Here is a 26,629-nt window from a genome sequence, read left to right on the forward strand (position 1 = left end):
ACTGTTTAAATAATGAATGCAGTAATGAATATATATATATATATATATATAAAACAAATAAAATAAAAATGTTTTTAAAAGGGTGAATGACTGGATAAACAGACACAATATTTTTCAATGAATTGAGGAAATAACAAATTAATAAATAAACAGAATGAATGATAAAAAAAACATAAGAAGGAACAAACTTTACAAACAACAAAAAATAAAAACAAATGTTTTTAAAAGAACGAATGTTTCAATAAACGAATAAATAATTTAACTGTATAAAAAATAAAAATTAACTAAAAAATTAAACAAATGAACAAATATTTTAAAATGGACAAATAAATGAAATTAATATATAAATAAAATAAACATCGCTCATAATGCCTGTCTCTCCCTAAAGGTGCTCTTCTTTCTCATAAAAGTTAATACATATATGTATTTATTTATCAAGTAATCTGTGTGGTGATGTCCAGTCAGCCAGACACTGTCACAAAATAAACCCTTTCAGAAGGGTTCAAAATAGTTCCGGGGTCAGTGTAAACGTCAAGGACATTTGGGTCCAGAATCAGCACAGATCTGTTTCCGAGCTGATTTTCGGCTGATTCATCCTGATAGCTGCTGTTGAGTCACGCCGCTGCGAGGTAACTGTGACTTCCTGTGTGACACAAAGTCCTGTAGCTCCTGACCCGCGGTACAGGACGGTCCGGTCTGACCTCAGCAGAGCCGTAATTATATAACGTGAGGTGATTTCACTGTGTTGAGCTCTAATCTATGGCTGTGTCTGGCTTTCATGCTAAAGGTCGGATCTACTGACGAAAGACAGAAGCTTTTACAGCATATGTGTGGGGCAAAAGTCAGCTACTGAAAGGAGAAATAATGACACTAAGAAAGAAATAAAAAGCAATAAATGAGTCGGGCTGCTATTGGTTCAGCCCAGGCCTGCAAGAAACGACAGAAGAAAAGAGAGCGCTGCTTTTCACCACAGCTGTTCACACTGATGATGTCAGAGGGGGCGGCCCAGAGTTCATTGGCTGCTTCCACATGATTGACTTCCCATAAAAGTGCACATCTTTTAAACTCAGCTGGCAAACTGATGAATAAAAGCAATTTGAAACTACACTTTTTTGCAAGAAATTAATACTTGTATACAAAAAAGCATGCATTATATTGATCAAAAGTGAAATGGTAGACTTTTACAATATTACAAAAGTCTTCTTTTTCGTATAAATGATCGTTTGGACTTTCCATCAGTGTTACAGCGAAAAAAAAACTGTGACTGTGGCGGTCAGAATATCAGAGAACGAGCAGCGTAACGTGCTGCTGTGATTCAAAGTAACACTTTACTCCTGAATGAGCTTGTCTTCAGACACACATGACCTCTGAGCGAGCAAAGGATACATCTCTCTCTCTCTCTCTCTCTCTCTCAGTGTGGACTCTGTGTGACTGACAAAGAACTGAAGACAGAGACACAACTGAGTTAATCTTAGAAGAGATGTCATATTTCACTCCAATAGCACAAGAAAAACAGATTTACTGTACTAAAATAAGCTGCTTTTTCACTTCAAAAGATATCATTTATTAGTTGATTTTGTGATGAAATATGTAGCAGACATTTCAAGACAGTTTTCACGAGATTCACCTAATTAGTAACTACTTCTGACAATTTAGATGAAGTAAAATAAGAAGCTGATGCAGACTGTGACATTTATGAGTTAAAGATGTGCATTTATAATGATGAAAAACAGGGTCTTTTTTTGCTCGTTTGAATAAAAAATACCAAATATTCACTCATCATAACTCCTTGCTGGTCTGTCCCAACAGTTTGGCAGAGATGCTGTTACTCATTTCACATACCAAAAAAAAAAATATAAATAAATAAATAAATAAAATAAAATTTAATCAGACCAATCATAAAATTCATCCATTTGAATTACACAGTTTGAACTTAAAGAAATTTACAAACTTAATGTGATGCATATTTGTTGGTCACACAGATGCAAATAGGTACAAAATAAAACCATGAATACAAAATGTATTATTTTAAATATCACATTTTCAGAAAGCATTTATATGAATTGCTCATAATCTGAAAATAAATAAATACATAAATAAAAACCTTATTTATTTATTTATTTATTGCTGTGTGACTGATTCAATTTTTATTTTATTTACTTTTTTTTTTCTGGTTCAAAAGCAACAAATGTATTGTGAGCAAAGCAAAACACAAATCAAGACCCCTCTGGTCTGCATCTGAACAAAACATAAAACAAATTGTTTTTTTTTTTTTTGTTGTTTTTTTTTAAAAATCTTTCATGTTTAATTCATTAGATTTTATTTAAATTTTCAAAATGCATTTATTCAAATTGAATCAGCATAAATCAGTTTACTGTGAAAACCTGCTAGTTTCTTTCCTGTATCATCCCAGCCAATATGCATCACATTAAGTTTAGATTGCTTCTGTTAAAACTGTGTTAATTTTATAAGTAATTCAATTACATAAATCTTAAATAATTTCGGTCTGCGCTGAAGGCAGTGATTGTCTTCATCATTAGTGTTATAATGACACTCAGTTTCACTCACCCACAGCTGGTTTCCAGCAGACTGTCTCCCACCTGCAGGGACGCCATGCCGAAGTCTGCTATCCTGATGTTATTCTTCTCATCCAGCAACAGGTTCTCCGGCTTCAGGTCCCTGTGACTGTACGAGAGCAAATGAAGGAGAAGAAAACGAGATGTGAAAACTGCAGCTTCAGTTCACTCACTATCGCTTTATATTACAGTATATTTTCCCTTGTGTCAGCTTGACTAGTAACCTGTAATGAGATGTTTCTCAATTATCCCTGTTTCTTCTGTTTCTTTCTTCCAGCGCTGCTAGTCTACAAGAGCCTGTGGGAGCCCGTGATGACAGATGTGTCAGAGTCCGATGTTAAACACTCATCTGACCACAGCTGGAAATGAACTAGTGGCTTCCAGCCATGAAATTAATTCAAAACTTTCTCTCAATTAATTTGCCTGTTTTCAACAAGATGAAAGAGTTTCAAAGTACAAAAGAAATGAAGGTATTGTGGGCAAAACAAAAAACCAAAACCAAGGAGAAAAAAAAACAAACAAAACAAAACAAAACAAAAAGAAAAGCAAAACAGAGCAAAACAAAAAGTAAAGCAAAAACAAAAACAAAAATTGCGAAGCAAAGGAAAACCAAAAAACGAACAAATAAAAACACAAAGCAAAACACAAAACAATCCAAACAAACCAAAAACAAAACAAACAAATACACACACACAGCAAGCAAAATAAAACAAAATAAACAATAAAAAACACAAAAAATGTTGAAAAAAAATGTTACAAAAAAGTTTTGAATAAAACAAAACTATACAGACAGATAGATAGATAGATAGATAGATAGATAGATAGATAGATAGATAGATAGATAGATAGATAGATAGATAGATAGTTTTTTTAGTGAGGCTTTCAAAATCCTTTCATAAATCTACCAATAATGGTGTAGTATTCTCAGACCAGATTAACACACATTTATAAAATTTCTATCCAGTTTACAGAATTTCTCAGGTGAATACTTCATTTTATCCACAAGATTTCATTTCATCACAGGTAAGAATGTAAATTACTGTACAGACAATAATCTACATCAAATGTGTAAGAACAACACTATTCCCTCAAATGTTGTCCAACTAGCCTAAGAGAGAGGTCTGAACAAATTATTATATTTTTTAAAAATGCATTGCAGCATGAATCATTCATGTGGTTACCGACGTAGGATTTTTGTTTTTGTTTTGCTGTTTGCTGATTTTGTTTTTGTCATTGCTAGTTTGTAGCGTTGTGTGTTTTTACTTGATGCTTTCTGATTCTTAGTATCGTTGACATTTAAGTGATAATTATTAATATAATATATCAAATTGAGATCGGGAATGACCTCCTGATCTCAATTCGAACAGCTGAGTCTTTACTCATTTTCAAAAAACATCTAAAGACCCATCTTTTTCGCCTGCACTTAACCAACTAATAATAGTACTTACCTTTTCTTTTTCTTGTCTATCATATTCTTAAAAAAAAATTAAAAAAAAAAACCCAGGCTACGTGTTCTGTACTAGACTAACTGAGACTTGTCATAGCACTTGTATACTGTTGTTGTTCTCTTGTTGATCTGATTGTTTCTATTGTTCTTATTTGTAAGTCGCTTTGGATAAAAGCGTCTGCTAAATGATTAAATGTAAATGTAAAATATATTAACGTATTTTCTTTACTTTGCAAGATGTTCACTTCATCAGATAAAAGAGTTGTCTACTGTTGTAACAGTGACAGTGACACTACAAGTGGACATAAAACAAACACATTCATGAACCCAAATCTCACATGGGCTAATAAAAGTGAGTATATGAAAAGATTTACACCTCAGTGACGTTCATGGGACAAATTGCAGCGGTGGGGTTTATTAGCTGTCACACTGCTAACATCCATAACGGCTCTTTAAAGTCACTTTCTAACACATTAACGCCATCCAGATGTCATAATCTCTCCTGAACAGAAACTATATGTTGATATGATCAGCGGCTAACTGTATATTTTCCTATTTGAAGGTTAATTTCAACCCCTCTGCTTTGCAGGTTAACAGAGAAACGGGGAAAAGCGAGCTGTGTGTTAGTTTGGTTGTGGTAACAAACATCTCCTGATGCTTTTGTTCCCCTCTGCTTTGCAGGTTAACTGAGGCACTAAATGTTTCCCTCAGTTCACTGTGAGGCTTTAAATTGCATATTTATTGGCCCAGTGATAATTTAAAATTGTAACACACATGTTGTTGTGTTGTTTGCTGATAGAGATCTACATTTAAATGATGCTTAATGTATATATTTTTATGGTTCCAATCAAAGCAGCAGTTCTGGCTGAAGTGTTTCTTCCTATAAAAACACAATGAATAGCATCTGTTTAGCATCTGCATGTCTAAGGATTGCTGTATTTATTCTTACAAACACAAACGTGGTCGGAGACGTGGCCTGCTGGGTCGTGCCGGTTCTGACATGATGCATTTGGTGCTTATCTGTTTAAACAGAAGTTTAAACTCAACTTAATTTCCGAAATCACCCCGTCCTACAACCTTCATGTCTTCTCCAGACTGCCATTTTTAATAAAACAGCAAAAAGCTCATTGGAATAAATGAACAAATGTTTGGAATGGAAGAATCAATAAATTAGTTTATATGATGTATTAAATAAATAAAATTAATCTTTTTTTTTTTTTAATATTTTTTTTTTTTTTAAATTTGTTTGATTTAATTTGTTTGGTTAATAAATCATTTATTATATGAATAAATAAAATAAACAAACAGTAATTTTTCAGTGAATGATTAAATCAAATAAATGTCTTGAATGAACAAATATTCTTTAATGAATTAATTAATAAATTAATAAACAATAATTGGGAAAATATTTTAAACAAACTAAGGAATAATTAAAATGAAAAAACTGAAAATGAATGAACACTGAAATAATTTTTTTAAAAGAATGAATGACTATAATGAAATGGTTTTAAATAATTGAAATAAATGAACGTGTTTTAAAAACAATAAGTGAATGAATGAACAAAAGTTTTGAATGAATGATTAAATAGAATGTTTTAAGTGACTGAATGAAATAAAATGATTGAACAAATATTTTTGAATGCATTAAAATTAATAAGGAAATATTTTTAAATGAGTGATTAAATGTTTTGAATGAATGAACTTTTTTAATTATTAAATAAGCTGTTTTAAAAGAATGAATAATATAAAAAGAATCAATTAAATTAAATGAACAAGTATTTTCAAATGAATGAATGATTAAACTAAATGTTTTCAAAGAATGAAATAAAATGCATTAACATATTCTTGAATGAATGAATGATTGATTAAATGAAAGAGCAAATATTTTAAATTAATGAGTAATTAATAATATGAAAAAATGTTTTTTAAATGTAAATAGATAATTTAAATAAAGAAATCAATATTTTGAATTAATTCATGTATTAGTGAATGAATACCAAAAAAAAAATACCATTTTTATATGAATGAAATGATTGAACACATATTTAGAATTAAATAAATTGGCCCAATTAGCAGTCAAATAAGCTTTACATTATTGTAATGTAAAGAGCAGCAGGCGGCACATGCGATAGCACATTAGCTAACTTAATCACATGCTGTTCACAGCGGTCTAATTATAAGAGTTTAATTACAGAACATGTATGTCTACATGTATAGTAGTGCTTTGGCTTTGTTGCATGCTGGCTATTTAATGTTGGCTAATTTACTTTCTTAATGCACATTCCTGGTATTGCTGTGCACAATTTCTCAGTCCACGCAGAGCTCAAGATTACTTTCTCCACCCAGTGGCATACCACAAAATGTGGGGGCCCTCCATAAACAGTGACCCAATGCTCCACCCACTATGTATGACATGCATTTGTATCAAGTACAAAACAGTGGAATATTAGTTTTAATAGTTCTATGTATGTGATGATTTTGTGAAAATGTACTCACCCTCAGCTCATCCAAGATGTAGATGAGTTTGTTGCTTCATGAGAACAGATTTGTAGAAATGTAGCATTGCATCACTTGTTCACCACTGGATCCTCTGCAGTGAATGGGTGCCATCAGAATGAGAGTCCAAACAGCTGATAAAACATCACAATAATGCACAGAATGTCCATCAATTAATGAAATCCTGTTGACAAAAGTTTTTGACACCTTTTTAACTCATTAGTTCATAGTGTAAATTATTGATTTTTTTATTTCATGAGTTCGTATTGTTTAATATAGAAATATGCACAGAAGTGACAGTTTAAAGTTAAACGTCTTTATGATGAATTTGTTTCTTACACCCTCAGCTCATCACAAGACATTAACTGATGGACTGGAGATTATTATGAGTTTTTATTGTTTGCTCTCATTCTGACGGCACCCATTCACTGCAGAGCATCCACTGGTGAGCAAGAGATGCAATGCTACATCTGTTCTGATGAAGTCATTTGTTTTGACAGCAAGACAACAGTCATCATATTCTTACAGCAAGAGAAAAACTTGTATTATTTTCATCCATAAGCAATGAATGTTTTATTATCATTCATTGGATTTGACAACTGGGATTTCACAGTGGGATCCAACACAGTGGTAACCTACAAAACCATTACAAGAGTCGAGATCTCATCCGAAACTATCTCTAGTGGCACATAAAAACCTTATAACACAGTTGTGCACTCAGAAACTCAAATAACAGAAAAAGTTACATTCTTAAACTTTTTTTTCGTAACTATTTTTAGTGCTGAGAGATTGAGGAGGTGCTACTCTACAGATCTTTTGTTTGATTGTGGGTGGTTCTAATGGTCAATATTGGAAAAATCTGTAAAAATGGATTGGGTGAGTTATTCCTTTCAGCTAGACTTCTAGTTATATACTTATGTGTATGCTGTGTCTGACAGCTGTTGCCACATATGGACTCTATAAGTAGATATATCTGGAGGAATATTCATGTCTAGCAGCTCCAGAAGGATGATTTAGTAGGTGGACAGAAAGACACTGAATGAAGAGTTGGTCTTCAGCTATTAAAACGTCGAAACCGCTCATGCTTCGAATAGCCATGTCAATCTGTCCATCACAATAAAAAACCAGCACCCGTAAAAAAAAACAAAAAAACAAATCTATATATTTTAGGAGGGAATGTGTGTGTGAAACAAAAAAACAAATCTATATATTTTAGGAGGGAATGTGTGTGTGGAGTGTCTATTATCAAGAACATAGAGAGGTCTGAAGCCAAGCTCACATAAATTGATTTTGGCGTTAGTATGCTGCTATCTAACACATGGTGCGAGGGTGACCAAACAAGACATGTCCTGTCTGGGATTTCTAAATAGCCTAAAATGTCTGGGTTTTGTTTTGATTTCCTATTGTCACTTACTGAAGATAAGGACTGAAAAAGCAGTAGCCAAAAGAGCCAAAACCCAGACATTTTTATGCATTTAGATTTTTCCGACCACCGGGGGTGCAAGCGAAAAGCAACTATGGTTGCAAGTTCTGTCATTACCAATAGTGTTCAGCAGAGCTTACAACCATTGTTGACAGTGCTTTTGGAAAACACACACCCCTGGACACATTCACTCTAAAGGTTCCTTTACTTGGAGACATTTCACAGATGGGATCACAAGCAAAGAAAAAGTTGAGTGTCTATTATCAAGAACTACAAAAGCCCATCACATAAATTGATGGTGTTGATGGTGATACATCAGCTGGAAACCAGTCTGTATGTAGTGGAGGCAGAAATGGCACATAATAACCATAAAGTACAAACCCGACAAAAAAGACACTGTTGTGTGACTCAGAATGCACTCAAATCAATACAGAACATAGCTGACATATCAAATGTTTAAAGAGAAAAGTGCATTTTAAGGGCTAATTTCATTTTAAATTTCTGGCATAAACGATCTCAAAAAAAGTTGTGACAAGGCCATGTTTACCACTGTGTGGCATCCCCTCTTCTTTTTATAACAGTCTGCAAACGTCTGGGGACTGAGGAGGTTGCTAGTTTAGGAATACAGATTCTTGTTATAGTTGCTCAACTGTCTTAGGTCTTCTTTGTTGTTGCTGAGAGATTGAGGAGGTGCTACTCTACAGATCTTTATATTTAATTGTTTTTTTTTTTTTTTTTTTAGTAGGTAGGTCTCAAGTTGTTTGCAATCTTCCTTTCACGTCTAGGAGCATATGTTGTTCTAGTTATATACTTATTGTATGCTGCCTTTCCAGATGTGACAGCTGCCCATGCCACGCACTATGCAACCCCATCTATAAGATAGATATATCTGAACTGGCGCTGAAAACTTGGGTTATTCCTTGTCCTCTTTAGTCCGGATGACATGGCAGCAGTTTTCCAGAAGGACTTCAAATTTTAGATTAGGTGACCACAGAAACTTTGACACAGTCCATTTTGCCTTGCCCAGAGAAAACGCCTGCGCTTCTGGATCATGTTTTAGATATGGTCTTTTGCTATTAAAGAGTTTTAGCCGGCAACCGGCCGACTCAGTATTCCTGAGCCCTGTTGTGATTTCCATTACAGTAGCCATGTGCCGTCAATCGGAGATCACGGGTCCAGTATGTTTTCCGGCCTTAAGCACAGAGATTGTTCCAGATTCTCTGAATCTTTGGATGATATTATGTCCTGTAGATGATGAAAAACTTCAAAACTCTTTGCAATTTTTCTCTGATCCTTTCTGATATTGCTCCACTAGTTTGTCGCCGCAGCATTGGGGGAATTGGTGATCCTTATGCCCATCTTGAACTTCTGAGAGACACTGCCCCTCGAGAGGCTCAACCCAATCATGTTGCCAATTGACCTAATAATCTGCAAATTGGTCCTCCAGCTGTATATTTTCATTTAACATCCAGCCTTTTATTGCTACCTGTCCCAACTTTTTTGGAATGTGTAGCTGTCATGAAATCCAAAATGAGTATTTGCAGAAATGTCGCACTTTCAGCGGGCACTATATTCTATTGTCCAATAAGTTTATGAGATTTGTAAATTATTCCATTTAGATCACCAATTTGTACAGTGTCCCAACTTTTTTGAATCTGGTTTTTGGAGTTTTGCAGAAATGGCGCAACGGGCACATTTTTCCAATGTTGCACAGTTAATATTTAGATGGCTTAATGAGCATATTTAATGCACATAATTTTGCTGTCTACCATTTGCACCAGCCGTCACACACACCTGTGAAGCCTTAAAATGCTGTCTAAGCAGGTTTTGGAAATTATAATATATAAGTTATGTTTGTAGGCAAAGAGAACAATAAGGAGAAGACAGACAACAGAAAGACAAACAGACTGCAAGACAAATTGTGAGACGAATACTGAAATGGGAAAGGACAAAAGTGGAAAAAGAGAACATTGGGTGAGTATTTCTCCCATCATCCCCTGCTGACTGTCCCAGCAGGAGATCAGAGGGGTCGGGTGGCTCTCAGTCACATATGAAGTAAGCAAACAGCCGGGGAAGTGTGACAGCATGACAGGGACATTTCTCATGACTGCTGCAGCATACTGCCCTACTGCTGCTCCGCGTGAGGCCTGCAGCTCTGAGAAATGATGCAGGGACCACAGTCTGTGGGACTCAGCAGACACACTAAAGGTGCACAAAAGAGAGCTTTGCTGCTGATCTGAGATCAGTGTGTGGCTGCCATTTATCACACATGACACTCACATAGTGTGCATGACGGTGTGTGTTTATAACAGAAAAAAATGTGTTGAGACTGCATGCTTTACTTTTTTTGTTAACTGTATCACTTTCTTTTATTTTATATCTTTTTATTTTTCCATTTGCACAATTTAAGTGTTTTTGTCGCATCAAATGTATTAATATACAGTATAATCATGGTTATAACTATATGGTAGGGTTATAACAGTATTCGTACCATGTTTTATTTATTTATTTTGCTTGCACATTTACCATGGTAACATCATCATATCTTCATCATGTAAACACCATGGTGCATGCTTACTGTAATCATTGAGTTCCATAGTATTTATGAAAGTACCACAGTATTACCATCTGATACCATCAAAGTACCATTATCAGAGTACTTTTTGTGAGGCAATTCTTTCATCTTGCCTGTAATGTGGATGCACTCAAATGCAAATGCGTATGTGTGTGGCGTAAAAACCCCGCAGTGACACACTGATTACCCATAATACCTCTCCTTTATCTCTAAATAGATCGGCTTGATAACACTCTTATGTGTTAAATGAGAGGATTTGCTCGTTTATCCAGGTGTCAGTTTTTCTTCTCTCTGCAGCTCAAAGTAAAGATTCTGCCTTCAAGTCCCCGTTGTCTGAATGATCATATTTACAAGATGAGAGCACATGAACGGCACCATAACCCTTGGAAAATGTATTTGTGGCACTGCCAGAAGTTTGCCACAGGGGTTTCCTGAAACACTAGGCTTCTGTGCGGGAATGTCTTCATTAGCAGTGAGGAAACTGGAGATTTCTGGGGTTTTCTGAAGCGAAAACATCCCAGAACCTAATTGGTACTGATGATAATAAGGTTTGATGATAATAACTGTCGACAAAACAATTTAGCTTGCATATATTTTATGTACTGTTGCTGAAGAACAGTAATAAAACTTGCAGAAAATCATTCTATAATGAACAACCTTCGCTCTTCATTTTGCATTTTGTCTCATTAGCATTTAAAAGTCTTTGTCAGTAGGTGGAAAAAAATCGAGAAAACCATATAAAGTTCCTCGACATGTCCATTTGGATCCAACCAAAATCATTTTAATGCACATCATGCCGTAACGTGGTTAAAGACCATTTTACAATATTTGTTCAATGCAACAAGGTATTTGCAAAACAAAAGGCTCGATTAAAGCTGACGACGTGGTTCAGAAGTCAATATTTGCTAATTATGCTTGAAAAATAGCATGATCATTATACATCGTCGGTTAAGCCCTCACCTTTTTCAATTTTCATAACCCTTTTTTATGCTTCAGTGAACCAAACAGGACCAATTATCAAAAACAAACGAAAATACCAGCTTACAGAAATAACAGCTTCAGATATTTTGTCAAATTAAATGTGCTTACACCGCGCTTTCATTGTGATGGCAAACTGGAATTGACTGGATGCAGAGATTTTGGCTTAAAAAGTGCAAAAGCCATTGATGTGTGCAAAGCTATCAAGAAGCTCATGAACACTCTTTCATTTTCCTTTTTTGGCATATAATTAATAGCCTGTAAACACACAAAACGTGTCACTCAATCATCAGTTGGACGTGTAAATAGGAAATATCGCATCCGATCCCTCCAAAAAAGCAATTCGGATGAAGAACTGATCATAAATCAAGAAGAGAAACTATAAGAGGAGACATGCCTCCTTTGCCTTTCCTCGGACAGCTTTTGAGAGAAAAAAGAGCTTGAGTCTGATATCTTGATATGCTTATAATCGAAAGCCCCGGGGTATGAATATAAATTTAACGAGCACAAGAGGGAAGAGCTCTCGCCGGTCGCCTCTAATCTATTAAGTGTGGAAAAGGTGGGAAAGACTGGGCTGGACTGACTTTTAGGATGCATGGCTGAGGTTTTGTGTTAGGATAAGCTTTTCTTTTGTGTTTCTTATCTTCTTTGGAACATTTCAACCCTAATAATGTACACACTTCCAGCTCAATTGAGGTTGGAAACCAAATGTTCTTAGTAACAATAACAAAAATAAAATTAAATAAAATTTTATTATTAGACAAACAAACAAAAACATTAATTAATTTAGGATAATTAATTGATTTAATGAATTAATCAATTAATTAATACCCTAATAAATGCCACATTTCTCACTTATTTGTGGAGCACCTTTCGATTGAGGTTAGAGACCAAATGTTCTCAGAAAAAAGGAAAAAAAAAGATAATTCATAATTAAATTGTATTTTATTAATAAATAAATGATTAAATAAGTCAGTCAGTCAGTCAATAAATAAATAAATAAATTTCTACCCTAATAAATATCACATATCTGGCTTCTTTGTGTAATACCTTTGAAAGGGAAAATAAATAAATAAATAAATTCCTACATTAATAAAGATGACATATCTGGCTTGTTTGTGTAATACATTTGAAAGGGAAAATAAATAAATAAATAATTAAATTTCTGCATTAATAAAGTTGACTTATCTGGCTTGTTTGTGTAATATCTTTGAAAGAGAAAATAAATAAATAAATTAAAATATATAATTAAAAATCTCTTTTTGACACAAAAAGTGGATCTTGGCACAGTCTGTAGCGGCTAATTGCTTTAATTTGCCTCAATCTGAGAAAACTTCCACAAGGGTTTTCACAAAAACACATCAACAGGTTCAGGAATGACTGGTCATACTCACCATATTGAGTGACTGTGGCAGAAGTCCAGAGCTGAGATGATCTGTCTGAAGAACTTTCGAGCTTCTTTGGGTGTTAATCGGCCCTTCTTTACCAGATAGTCAAACAGCTCTCCACCCGACACGTGCTCTAAAACCAAATACCTGCAAACAGAAACAAGACTGAGAGAAATGGCATTACAGTGTCGGGTAGGTTTAGGGGTGGGGTTAGGTGTAGGTCATTCGTACAAATTCATACGAATTGTACAACTCATAAAATACGTATGATTTGGCAAAAATCGTATGAAATTATATGAGTGTGGTCGTACGAATTTGTATGAATTAGCCACCTTGTAAAATAAGTACGAATCGCCGTGAGATCGGGCTGGTAAATCAAGGACCTGATGAATGTAGTATATCCAGATTACATTCTTACACAGACGCTTTTTCAAACGAAGTACCTACTCAGAGAGTATGCGTCTCCCTATGCTCTCAATCTTCTTAAATGTTTTTTGCATAATACTTTAAATTAATAGTGCATATTCATCATCATTTTTCATTCATTTATGCAACTCACAGCACTTCATTGGATTGTAGCTCTTTCCCTCACTAAAGAAGTAGACAGAAATTTGATTGGACAGAAATTTGAACACAACCATGATTCCTCAATATTTTAGGTCTATTTTTCAATTGAAACATTTTGGTTTGTAAACATTTAACATATAAAGTGGATAGCATAAAATGATAAATCACGAGTGGGAGACTAGTTTTACACAACAGCTCAATACATAAGTTAATGCCGAGATATTTACATTTTAGACAAATTGCCACTTATTTTGTCTTTTTTTGCTCCTTTAGCAAAAATATTTCCAAATGAAGTATCAACAATCAACCGCAGCTACTCTGAGCAACAAAGCTGTGTTTTGGATCATTGTTTGAACAAATCGGTTGAGTGAATGATTCAATGAATCACTTGGCGCCCCCTAATGGCATAACCTGATACGAGTCACTGAAACGAAGCATTAATGTCATGACATTGTACATAGCGTAGAACGGCTTTCACATTCATTTACCATGGTATATACATAAGTAAATGGTAAAAATGTTTTTTTTTTTTTCAGTATTACCATGGTACCAAGTCAATTATAAAATCCATGCATTGCTTCAAAACTGAACAAGTGAGTGATGAGGTAAACAGAAATCATTTTTCTGAAGATCTGTTGATGCCAAAAATGCTAAGTGAATTATCATGGTGTTTATATGAAGGATGACTCGTGGCCCCATTAGCAGCTCTCAAACTGCTGTGACTAACAGGCTGCTTGACACTTTCATCATTAGCAGTGTTTTAGCACCAGCAGAATCACTCTCTTACTAAACCTTTTAAGATCAAACACATTTACACTTGCATTTCTGCCAAACTTTTAGGCTATATACACCAAACTTGTTTTTACTCTGTACTCTCACATTTTGGGATTGCAATAGGCATATTTCATCTTTGTTAAATAACTGTTTATTAACAATATATTTATAGATATTATTAATAATGCACTACACTACACTACACTACACAACACAACACATGAATACAAAAAAGGCACAGCAGTATTTAATCAAAATACTTATACTTACAAATATTTTTTATTTTCGTAGACGTCATGCAACTTTAATACATGTGGATGTTCTATTAGCTTCAAGATGGCGATCTCTCGCTCCACCTGTGGAGATTAAGACAAAAAAAGATATTGAATTCACAGAAGAAAAAAAAAAGTTTAAAACAGTTCTTGCAAAATGTGTTAAAGCAGGCTTTATAATTTATTTTATTTTTTTTAATAAAGACTATGCAATCCAGTACTTGGCCATATAGTGAACAACAAATTTCTTTCACTTAACTTTTATAAATTAATACTGACAAAACTCATAATGGAGCAAACCACCGATTTGAGACAGTTATAAGATCAAGTTGCATTTTTCTGATTCAGTGAAAGAACTGACTTATTGGAGTCATTTGTTCAGGAATCAGACTGCACTGGTCGTGTTCAGTGTTGGGGATAATGCATTACAAGTAACATTAGTAATTAGTAACATTAGTAATCCATTACTTTTTAATTTACAAGAAAATTTCTGAGTTACTTTTTTTTTTTAAATAAGAAACACATACTTATTATTACTTTGTTTTCCCCTTTATTGATTGACAGCTCTACTGTTCCCATGTTGCGAGAAATCGGGCGTAAGGGCAGAGGCCTTATGTGAAAGAGTGTTGAACTTTCTTCTTCTACGTCCTATTCTTATTATTCTAAGGGCTTTTACATTTAGAACATTTTATATTCAAAACAAGAAGCAATCCCAGCTCAGATTTAAAAAGTAACACAAAAGTAAACCAAAACATTACTTTCCATAGAAAGTAACTAAGTAACATAATTAGTTATGTTTATAGGGAGTAACACAATATTGTAATGCATTACTTTTAAAAGTAACTTTCCCCAACACTGGTCTTGTTGTGTGTTTATGATTTACCAAATAGAATCGACTCATTAGACTCATTCATTTGGGAATTGGACAGTACTGGTTGCGTTTTATGTTTTTGATTCACTAAAATGAACTGGCTCACAAGAGTCATTTGTTTGGGAATTGGACTTGACTAGTTGCATCCTGTTTTTGTTTCACTAAAATAACTGATTCATTGGTGTCATTGTTCAGGCATTGTATGATTTTGATTCACTAAAAAGAATCAACCTCAGAGTCATTAATTTGTGATTTGGACTGTACTGCACTCTAAAAAATGCTGGGTTGTTTCAACTCAACTTTGGGTCAAATATGGACTAACCCAACCATTGGGTTAAATTTTTAATGAATTTTTTAATCTAAAAGTTGGGTTACTCAATATTTGACCCAATGTTGGGTTGAAACAACCCAGCATTTTTTAGAGTGTGGTCGTCTTTTATGCGTCTGATTCACTAAAACAAACTGCCTCCTTGGAGTCATGCATAAGGAATCACACTGCACTGTTCGTGTTTTTTAATGATTAAATTTGAAATGTTAGTGTTTTATAAGAGTCATTCTTTCAGGAATGGGATTACTAGTTGCGCTGTATGTTTTTGATTCACTAAAAGAACCAGTTTTTAAAAGTCATTTCTGTGAGAATTTAACTACACTGTGTGTGTGTTTTTTATTTTTTTTATTATTATTATTATTACCCAAAAAGAAGCAGCCAACGAGAATCATTTGACCCTGAATGGTTTGGTCAAACCAAATAGGCAACACTTCTGTGATCTGCACCGAGTGACCTTCAATTATGTCACTGCAACTGCAATGTTTAAACTGATGCAGGCAAATTGCAACTTATCCTCCATCAGGATGCTGAACTCTGAGAGGTTATATACATATAAAATATGATAACAGATCAGCAAAAAAAAGAAAACCTTCAAGTTTATAAATCCATGTCAAGAAGAGCAAACCTTTGGAAAATTCTTCAGGAATCATCCATAGCGCTACTTTGATACATAAGCACCTTGTCAGTCTATTGAAATAAACTGATTCCCACATGCATGAGATAAACATATTTTCTTGTTGAATCAAGCTTAAGACCACTTACAAGGCAAGTCTACATGAAAGATCTCTATAACCTGACAGGGAAATCTTAAAATCGCAAGCACTTCGCAAAGAACTGAACTCATAAGTCACAGACTGAACCTAAGATTGTGCCAGTTGTAAGCAAGACAATCGGGTCTGATTTGCATCACTGTCTTGTGAAATATTCCTAGCATGCACACCTGCCACTGCAGATCAGAGCAGAGGATGGGGATGTAGACGATATTTCCTGAACCCACCTGACCCTAATGTTCCACAGAAGCACTTTGATCTCGGCTCTCAAAACCTCCTGAATTACTTACGCTCATCCAGACTCACTGCACTCCAGTACCGACCGCTCATGTGACTCGTCTCAACGGTCCCCAGTGCTTTGAACTCTGTGGAGTCAGCCTTCAAGCTTCACTTGTAACTCTACAGCTTGACTTTGACCCGTCTGCTGCTGACCTTTCAAATCGCAACCAATGATATACAGAAAATCAGCATTATGTATCATGCAAGACACATCAAGAGATTTAGAAAAGAAAAAAAAAAAACATTCCAAATACTATAAGATATTTTTCTCCCCTGAAAATAATGAAAATTTCCACCACATCTCAGCTGATGTATTGTGTTTGAAAACATTCTCTTTTTGAACCATTTGAAAAAAAAAAAAAAAAATTTGGAATAAAATGGTTATGGAATACAATTGCTATGTTTAAATGAATTGCTATTTTGTGAAATTGAATTTTATGTATCCTAAATACATGAAATGAAACAACAACAAAAATATATTTATTTATTTATTTATTTGGTATAATTTGACAATTAGACAATCCAAACTTGACTGGAAATGACACAATATAAAAATATTCTGCTCAAAATTATATTTACCTTGAGATTTTACAATACTCTTTGGGTTGGTAAGATTTTTATTTATTTTTTGATGTTTTTATGTCTTATAAAGGCTGCATTTATTTAACCAAAAATCAAGTAAATACAGTAATATTGTGACATATTATTACAATTTAAAATAATTGTTATCTTTGTGAATATACTGTAAAATGTCATTTTAAATGTAATAAGCTAAATTTTCAGCATCATTACTCCAGTCTTCAGTGTCACATGGTCATTATAATATGCCGCTCAATAACTTTTTATTATAAATGGTGAAAACAGTTGTGCTGCTTCATATTTTTTGAAGAAAAAAATTCAAAAGAACAGTATTTTTTTTTTAAACAGAAATCCTTTGTAACATTATAATATCTACTGTAACTTTGGATCAATTTAATACATCTTTGCTAATAGTAGTGTACCTCCTTATTTTCTTCCCACATATATCATATCTCATCTCAAGTTCTTCACTGACATTGTTCTTTCCTTGGTAACAAAACACACTTTTTGAAAAAAGAAAAAAAAAAAAAGAAAAAAAAAAGGTTCTGGTGGAAATGATGATGTAAAAACTTTAAATAAATAAATGATAAATTAAATTATTAATTGTTTCACTAAAAATATGAAAATAGTTTGTTTATTTCATGCTGATTACATTACCATACTGTAGTTTGAAATAATAATTCATATTTTTATGATGCATTTTAATATTAAAAATTTGGGACAAAAAAAAAAAGTATAATAAAATTGTACATGCAGTAAATGCCATTGAAAAGATAATTGACCAAAAACCTGGTAAAAAGTTACCAAGAGTTAAACATGAACTTCATATAACAAAAGAAATAGCTGAAATCTGTTATTTTTAATAAAAGCCACCCCTGGGACATAAAGTACAACCTAAAGTTAAAGAAACCCAATTCTGTTCCCCACAAGGAGAATGATCGCCACAGTTCCCTCCAGCAAAGCACTTAAACCCAGGTTTCTCCAGAGGGGACTGTCACTGGAATCATTTGTGCCGCTGCTCTATGCTGAAAGTCGTGGAAACACATTCAGCCCTGCTATATGTGGCAAAAACATAAAGATCCAGTGCCGTGCTAATCCAATCTGTCCTAACATTCTATTACTAGCCTCAGTATTCTGGTAAATATCTGGATTCATTTGGCTTCATGAACAGACATCATCTGCTCAACATTGAGTCAAAGTCCTTCACTAGCTGTTTTAATCAGGCATACAGATGTGATGACTATTCAGGGAATAAACAATCTGGCCAATGGCTGAAGAGCATGCTGGAGCAGACACGGAAATCCTGGACAAAGCCATCTTGACAAACGAGGCACCAGACCAAACCTTGCTGAATGGCTTATCCAAAGCCAGTCCAAAGAGCCAAGCAGGGAATTTGGCTGAGTGGAATGTCATTCAATACAAGGAGGTGCCACAGGATCTCTGCTGAGCATAAACTGTGCTCAGGGGATTGAGGAAAGCCATGGGATGAGAAATCTGTACTGTTGAGGAATACTCAATCACAGCAAATTAAGTCAGGCTGAGGATGTCTGTAATAGCAAGAAAAAGCTATCTGTTAGCATTACAGCACCATTCATGTCAATGGCAGTAGCTCTACAGGCACATGCCAACTTGAAAGTTTGTGTGCTGGCATATTTGATCAATTCCGGAAACATCACATAAGCTATAAAAAAGCAGTAACCATCAAGTAAAAACTAATAACATATTTTCATCACACTCTGAATATATATATATATACAGTGTGTATGTATGTATTTATGTATATACAGTGGGGAAAATATTTATTTGATCCCCTGCTGATTTTGTAATTTTGCTTACTTACACAGAAATGAAGTGTCCATAATTTTTAAGGTAGGTTTATTTTAACATATAGAGACAGAATATCAACCAAAAAAATCCTGAAAAAAACACTTTATATAAAGTTTAGAAATTGATTTGCATTTCAGTGTGCGATATAAGTATTTGAGCAAAACATGACTTAGTACTTTGTGCAGAAACCGTTGTTGGCAAGCACAGCGGTAAGACGTTTTTTGTAGTTGGTCACCAGGTTTGCACACATCTCAGGAGAGATTTTGATCCACTCCTCTTTACAGATCCTCTCTAAATCTCTAAGGTTTCTTGGCTGTCATTTGGCAACTCGAAGTTTCAGCTCCTTCCACAGATTTTCTATAGGATTGAGGTCTGGAGACTGGCTAGGCCACTCCATGACCTTAATGTGCTTCTTCTTAAGCCACTCCTTTGTTGCCTTGGCAGTATGTTTCGGGTCATTGTCATGCTGGAAGACCCATCCATGACCCATCTTCGATGTTCTGGCTGAGGGAAGGAGGTTCTTTTCCAAAATTTTACACTACATGGCCCGTCCATTTGCCCCTCAATATTGTAAAGTCGTCCTGTACACTTAGAAGAAAAACAGCCCCAAAGCATAATGTTTCCATCTCCGTGCTTGAGTGTTACATTTACATTTAATCATTTAGCAGATGCTTTTATCCAAAGCGACTTACAAATGAGAACAATAGAAGCAATCAGACTGACGAGAGAACAACAACAGTATACAAGTGCCATGAAAAGTCTCAGTTAGTCTAGCACAGTACACATAACTAGTTTTTTTTAAAGAATAGAATAGAATAGAATAGAATAGGTAAGTGCTGGTATTAAAAAAGATGTGTCTTTAGATGTTTTTTGAAAATGACTAAAGACTCAGCTGTTCGAATTGAGATTGGAAGGTCATTCCACCAGCTGGGCACAGTCCAGGAAAAGGTCCGTAAGATTGATTTTGAACCTCTTTGGGATGGCACCACAAGGTGCCGTTCACTTGCAGAATGCAAGCTTCTGGAGGGCGCATAAGTTTGAACTAGTGAGTTTAGGTATATTGGTGCAGCGCCAGTGGTTGTCTTGTAGGCCAGCATCAGCACCTTGAATTTGATGCGAGCGGCTACTGGTAGCCAGTGTAACCTTATGAGGAGAAGAGTAACATGAGCTTTTTTTTGGCTCATTGAAGACCATTCTCACTGCTGCATTCTGGATCAGTTGCAAAGGCTTGATAGAACATGCAGGAAGGCTCACCAAATGAGCATTACAATAGTCAAGTCTGGAGAGAGCAAGAGCTTGGACAAGATGTTGTGCAGCTGCTCTGACAGGAAGGGTCTAATCTTCCTAATGTTGTATGAGGCAAATCTGCAGGACCGGGCCATTGTAGCAATATGGTCTGTGAAGCTTAACTGATTACGATCACAACTCCTAGGTTTCTAGCTGTCTTAGAAGGAGTTATAGTTGATGAACCCAGCTGTATAGAGCAGTTGTGATGAAACAATGGGTTTGCTGGAACCACAAACAGTTCTGTCTTAGTAAGGTTGAGCTGAAGGTGATGGTCCTTCATCCAGCTAGAAATGTCTCTTAGACAGGCTGCAAAGCGAGCAGCTACCGTCAGATATTCAGGTTGGAATGAGAAGTAGAGGTCCAAGCACTGAGCCTTGAGGAACCCCAGTAGCAAGAAGTTGTGACTTAGAAAACTCACCCCTCCAAGACACCCTGAAGGACCTACCTTAGAGGTAGGACTTGAACCACAGGAGTGGGGTTCCAGAGATGCCCATCTTTCTGAGGGTGGACAGGAGAATCTGGTGGTTGACTGTGTCAAAAGCAGCAGACACATCCAGCAAGATGAGTACTGAGGATTTGGAAGTTGCTCTTGCCAGTTGCAGGGCTTCAGTAACCGAGAGCGGGGCAGTCTCAGTTGAGTGGCTGCTTTTGAAGCCAGATTGGTTGCTGTCCAGGAGGTTGTTCTGTACAAGAAACATAGATAGTTGGTTAAACACAACTTGCTCAAGTCTCTTTGCAATGAATGGAAGAAGGGATACCGGTCTATAGTTTTCTAAAAGTGCTGGATTTAGAGAGAGTATCTTAAGCAGTGGGCTTACCCGAGTCAGCTCAAAAGCTGTGGGAAATGTACCAGTGTGAAGAGAGGTGTTGATAATATGAGAAGCGAAGGTATGACTGAAGAAGAAATGGCCTGAAGGAGGTGAGTAGGGATAGGATCAAGTGGACAAGTAGTAGGATGATTGGAAAGGATAAGTTTGGAAACGTCCATCTCCGAGCGTGTAGAGGAGGAGGAGAGAAAGAGTGTGTATTGGTCGTTATGAAGTTATCATCAGTCTGCAGTGTAGGGAATTGGTCACTGATGGGTCTTTGTCTTATCTGTGAAGAATTGAAAGAAATACTAAAGTATGTAAAATACAAAAGATCATAGTCAGCATTTCTCTCCCTCTAAACATGGCAAGTCAAGTTAATGCCAAAGAGCTCAATTTTGGTCTCAGCACTTTCTCCCAAGCCTTCTCTGAATCATTTGGATGTTCTTTGGCAAACTTTAAATGTGCCTGTACATGTGCCTTCTTGATCAGGGGGACCTTGCGGGAGCTGCAGAATTTCAGTCCATTGCGGCATAGTGGGTTACCAATGTTTGCTTGGTGACTGTGGTCCCAACTGAAGATCATTAGCAAGCTCCTCCCGTGTGATTCTGGGGTGATCCCTCAACTTTCTCATGATCATCATTACCCCATGAGGCGATATCTTGCACAGAGCTCCAGACCGAGACTGATTGATGGTTGTTTTCTTATTTTCTTATTTTCCGAATAATTGCACCAACAGTTGTCTCCTTCTCACTAAGCTTCTTGCTGATGGTCTTGCAGCCCATTCAAACCTTGTGTAGATCTACAATCTTGTTTCTGACATCCTTTGCCCACTCTTTGGTCTTGCCCATGGTGGTGGGAGAGGTTGGAATGGAAGATACAGATTGTGTGGACAGGTGTCTTATACACTTAACGAGCTGACATTAGGAGTAACTTCTTAAAGTGGCAGGACTAATCTGTGTTCCACATGGGCACATAACCAATCTGTGGGAGCCAGAATTATTGCTGGTTGGTAGGGGATCAAATACATATTTCACTCAATGAAATGCTGAAACCCACTGAACTCTTATTATATATAATGTGTTTTTCTGGATTTTTTTGGTTGATATCCATTAAATATCAACCTATCCTTTAAAATAACCCTACCATAAAAAATACAGATTAATTATTTCAACAGAGTGTGTATTATATATACATAGTGTGTATATATATATATATATATATATATATATACACACTGAACACAATTATAAACGCAAGACGTTTTTTTTTTTTTTTTTTGCCCCCATTTTTCATGAGCTGAACTCAAAAATCTAAGACTTTTTCTATGTACACAAAAGGCCTATTTCTCTCAGATATTGTTCACAAATCTGTCTAAATCTGTGTTAGTAAGCACTTCTTCTTTCCCGAGATAATCCATCCTCCTCACAGGTGTGGCATATCAAGATGCTGATTAGACAGCATGTTTATTGCACAGGTGTGCCTTAGGCTGGCCACAATAAAAGGCCACTCTAAAATGTGCAGTTTTATCACACACCACAATGCCACAGATGTCGCAAGTTTTGAGGGAGATTGCAGTTGGCATGATGACTGCAGGAATGTCCAGAGCTGTTGCCCGTGAACTGAATGTTGATTTCTCTACCTTAAGCCGTCTCCAAAGGCATTTCAGAGAATTTGGCAGTACATCCAACCGGACTCAAAACCACAGACCACGTGTAACCACACCAGCCCAGGATCTCCAAGATAGTCTGAGACCAGCCACCCGGACAGCTGCTGCAACAATCGGTTTGCATAACCAAATAATTTTTGTACAAACTGTCAGAAACCGTCTCAGGGAAGCTCATCTGCATGCTCGTCGTCCTCATCTGGGTCTTGACCTGACTGAAGTTCGTTGTCGTAACCGATTTGAGTGGGCAAATGGTCACATTCGATGGCATCTGACACTTCGGAGAGGTGTTCTCTTCACGGATGAATCCCGGTTTTCACTTTACAGGGCAGATGGCAGACAGCATGTATGGCATTGTGTGGGTGAGTGGTTTGCTGATGTCTACATTGTGGATCGAGTGGCCCATGGTGGCGGTGGGATTATGATATGGGCAGGCGTATGTTATACACAACGAACACAGGTGCATTTTATTGATGGCATTTTGAATGCACAGAGATACTGTGATGACATCCTGAGGTCCATTGTTGTGCCATTCATCCACGGCCATCACCTCATGTTGCAGCATGATAATGCATGGCCCCATGTTGCAAGGATCTGTACACAATTCCTGGAAGCTGAAAACATCCCAGTTCTTGCATGGCCAGTATACTCACCAGACATGTCATCCATTGAGCATGTTTGGGATGCTCTGGATCGGCGTATACGACAGCGTGTTCCAGTTCCTGCCAATATCCATCAGCTTTGCACAGCTATTGAAGAGGAGAGGACCAACATTCCACAGGCCACAATCAACAACCTGATCAACTCTATTTGAAGGAGATATGTTGCACTGCGTGAGGCAAATGGTGGTCACACCAGATACTGATTGGTTTTCGGACCCCCCAGTACAGTAAAACTGCACATTTTAGAGTGGCCTTTTATTGTGGCCAGCATAAGGCACACCTGTGCAATAATCATGCTGTCTAATCAGCATCTTGATATGCCACACCTGTGAGGTGGATGGATTATCTTGGCAAAGGAGAAGTTCTCACTAACACAGATTTAGACAGATTTGTGAACAATATTTGAGAGAAATAGGCCTTTTGTGTACATAAAAAAAGTCTTAGATCTTTGAGTTCAGCTCATGAAAAATGGGGGCAAAAACAAAAGTGTTGCATTTATAATTTTGTTCAGTGTATATATGAGTGTACATCATTATTTTCAATATATATAAATTTAAATGTAATTAATTATTCAGGGTTTTCGGGGAGTTGCACCACATGACATTTTACAACCTAATCTAAACTTGTCTTGTCATAAAAAGGTCAAATTATCTAATATTTTAAGAGACGTATGGGCTCAGACACATAATATATGATGTAAACAGCTATTTTATTTTATTTCATTTTTTTCACATTCTTTATTTCTGCATGTTGGTTGCACGACATGACTTCAGTCATGCCATTTGTGCAATTTCAAAAAATAAAATGCAATGAAGCAGCTTTGTTCAATTAATTTATTTTAAAACAGTAATAAAATATAATGTCAAATCAGGTGTTATTTTCAAGAATTTCAGAATTTTAATGAGTTTTTTCTTCTTCATTATGATATCAGAACAGTTCACCCTGATATATAAATTAAAACATGTTCATCAAAGAATAGGTGTGTGTGTGTGTGTGTGTGTGTGTGTGTGTGTGTGTGTGTGTGTGTGTGTGTGTATATATATATATATATATATATATATATATATATATATATATATATATATATTAATTAAGATATTTTATAGATATAGAAAAACAACTGTCACACAATTGACCTAGATGCCCTAAATCTATCGTCTCAAAATATTAAGGTCTTGAATTATGAAATGATTAATGCTAATTACACTGTGAATACATTTCAAATGTTGAAGCTGAAAGTGGTACCATCTAGATTGCAAATATCTGTGAAACTTGGAAGCTCCACGGCAGCAGCGTGAATCTATTTCTCATGATTAAAGTGTTGCTGCAAATGTGCCTGACTCTCTCATCCGTCCATTAACATCATGTCCACCCTACGCTCGCCAACTTCTCATTGCTCCATCGTACCATATTGACCCATTCCTTCAAAATGTCAGTTTGCTGGCACCTGTGCACCTACTTCTTTGAATAGCCAAGTGTTAATTAACTCTACACATCTGTGTCATTTTTTAGTGATTTATTAGGTTTGGCTTGGATTGAATGCCATTATTTGTTGAGTTATTAGATTTGGGTTCGGTATGTATTGCATGGAATTCGTGGTAATCGGAGTAGATTCAGGAGATTCGGCCAATTCTGGGTTTTTTCCACACGATCATGTATTGAGACCATGAACCTCATTTTCAGAAACTCGACAACAAATACTAAGGTTGAATGCAAGACTCAGACTGACGCTAATCCAAATTGGTTATTTGACTGGGAAATAATATGTCTTGTAGATTCTTTCACACTCATTATTGAGTTGCTAACTCGAAACATACAAGAATCACTCGTGCAAATGTGCAGATAGTTATTGGTCTGTAGAGAGCAGTCATGGAGGTCATCTCCACTCACGCTAAGGGAGCTAATGATTGAATTCTACTCTAAAGTTTTTTCATGCTAGCTTTCTTTTTCATGGAAGCAAGTTGAGTTGGAGAATAGTGTGGCTTTGCAATGATACCATACATTTTTAAGCTAAAACACACAGCGATTCTTTAAGGGGTTCAATATAATTCATTATGCACAATCATGGTGTAATTTCAAGGTACAGATGGTGTGTTGGAAAAGGGTAATAAAACATTCCATGGAAAGGCGGTCTGGAAATGGGATGGTTTAGATAAATTAACCATGGCGGAGTGCTAAACCAGCAGCTGTTTCAATCCAAGTGTGCTTCAGAGCCAGTTGGTTGAAATTTCCACACAGGAGGATTCATTAGCTAAACAGCTAGAGTGGTTTGTAAACGCTATCTTGGCCGTAGTCTAGCACAGACATACACGGCATGTTTATAGCAAACATTCAGTGTAATTCTGCAACTGAAAGTGTTTTATTGTAATTAGAATTGGTATGTTCGCAACAACTCCAGACTTTCAACAAATAAGTTGAAACTGAACTGCCCTGAAGCAAACATTAGCATTAGTAAAGTAAATAAATGCTGACAACTTTAACAGTAACAAGATTTTTACAATTTCTGAGAAAACATGATCGGTACTATCCTCAATGCCACAATGTCTGTGTTGTGAGACTATTCCAAGGTGTTGCGATGCGGTTTTTTTGTGGTGTTCTGAGTGGATTTCAGGGTTTTTCTATGATTTATCACAAACATTTACAATAGAAGTATTCTAATGCCATTTTTTTGGGGGGGGAGGGGGGGGGTGGGTTCAGCATTGCTAGAAGAAATAACAAGCCATAAGTGGAAACTATGCTTTGAGTATGACATAAAAGGAAGGTATCCTAATTATCTTAATGAGGTAAAATGCTGCTGCTGTACAAACTACAAAAAGCACCTTGCTCAAACACAGGGCCACAGAAGGGACAAAACAGTGATTGTGCTCCAACAAATTAAATGTTGAATTAATAAGATGGCTTGACATTACACTGAGAAAACCTCTGAAAATAGGGTGTTTCAACTGACATGTGACCTCTGAGTTTGACATAACAATTTTTCCATGGTGCATTGGATCTTTTTTTTTTAACATTAGACCTGAATCCTTCTAATTTGTTTGCACAGGAAAAATTAAGCCAG

At 35.9% G+C, this 26,629-nt stretch overlaps 1 protein-coding gene across 3 annotated transcripts in view; it reads right to left on the reverse strand.

Moving 5' to 3' along the window:
- LOC109054041 (serine/threonine-protein kinase BRSK2) overlaps positions 1–26,629 on the reverse strand; it is a 183,658-nt gene that overhangs the window by 37,360 nt on the left and 119,669 nt on the right. For all 3 annotated transcript variants that reach the window (XM_042715714.1, XM_042715712.1, XM_042715713.1), the window contains exons 3-5: positions 14,495–14,580; positions 12,890–13,030; positions 2,569–2,685 (exon numbers count right to left, since the gene is read on the reverse strand). In XM_042715714.1, the coding sequence (XP_042571648.1) occupies positions 2,569–2,685; positions 12,890–13,030; positions 14,495–14,580 (344 nt within the window). The remainder of the gene's footprint in view (positions 1–2,568; positions 2,686–12,889; positions 13,031–14,494; positions 14,581–26,629) is intronic.

This window comes from Cyprinus carpio, chromosome A25, assembly GCF_018340385.1.
Source record: "Cyprinus carpio isolate SPL01 chromosome A25, ASM1834038v1, whole genome shotgun sequence".
NCBI classification, from domain to species: domain Eukaryota; kingdom Metazoa; phylum Chordata; class Actinopteri; order Cypriniformes; family Cyprinidae; genus Cyprinus; species Cyprinus carpio.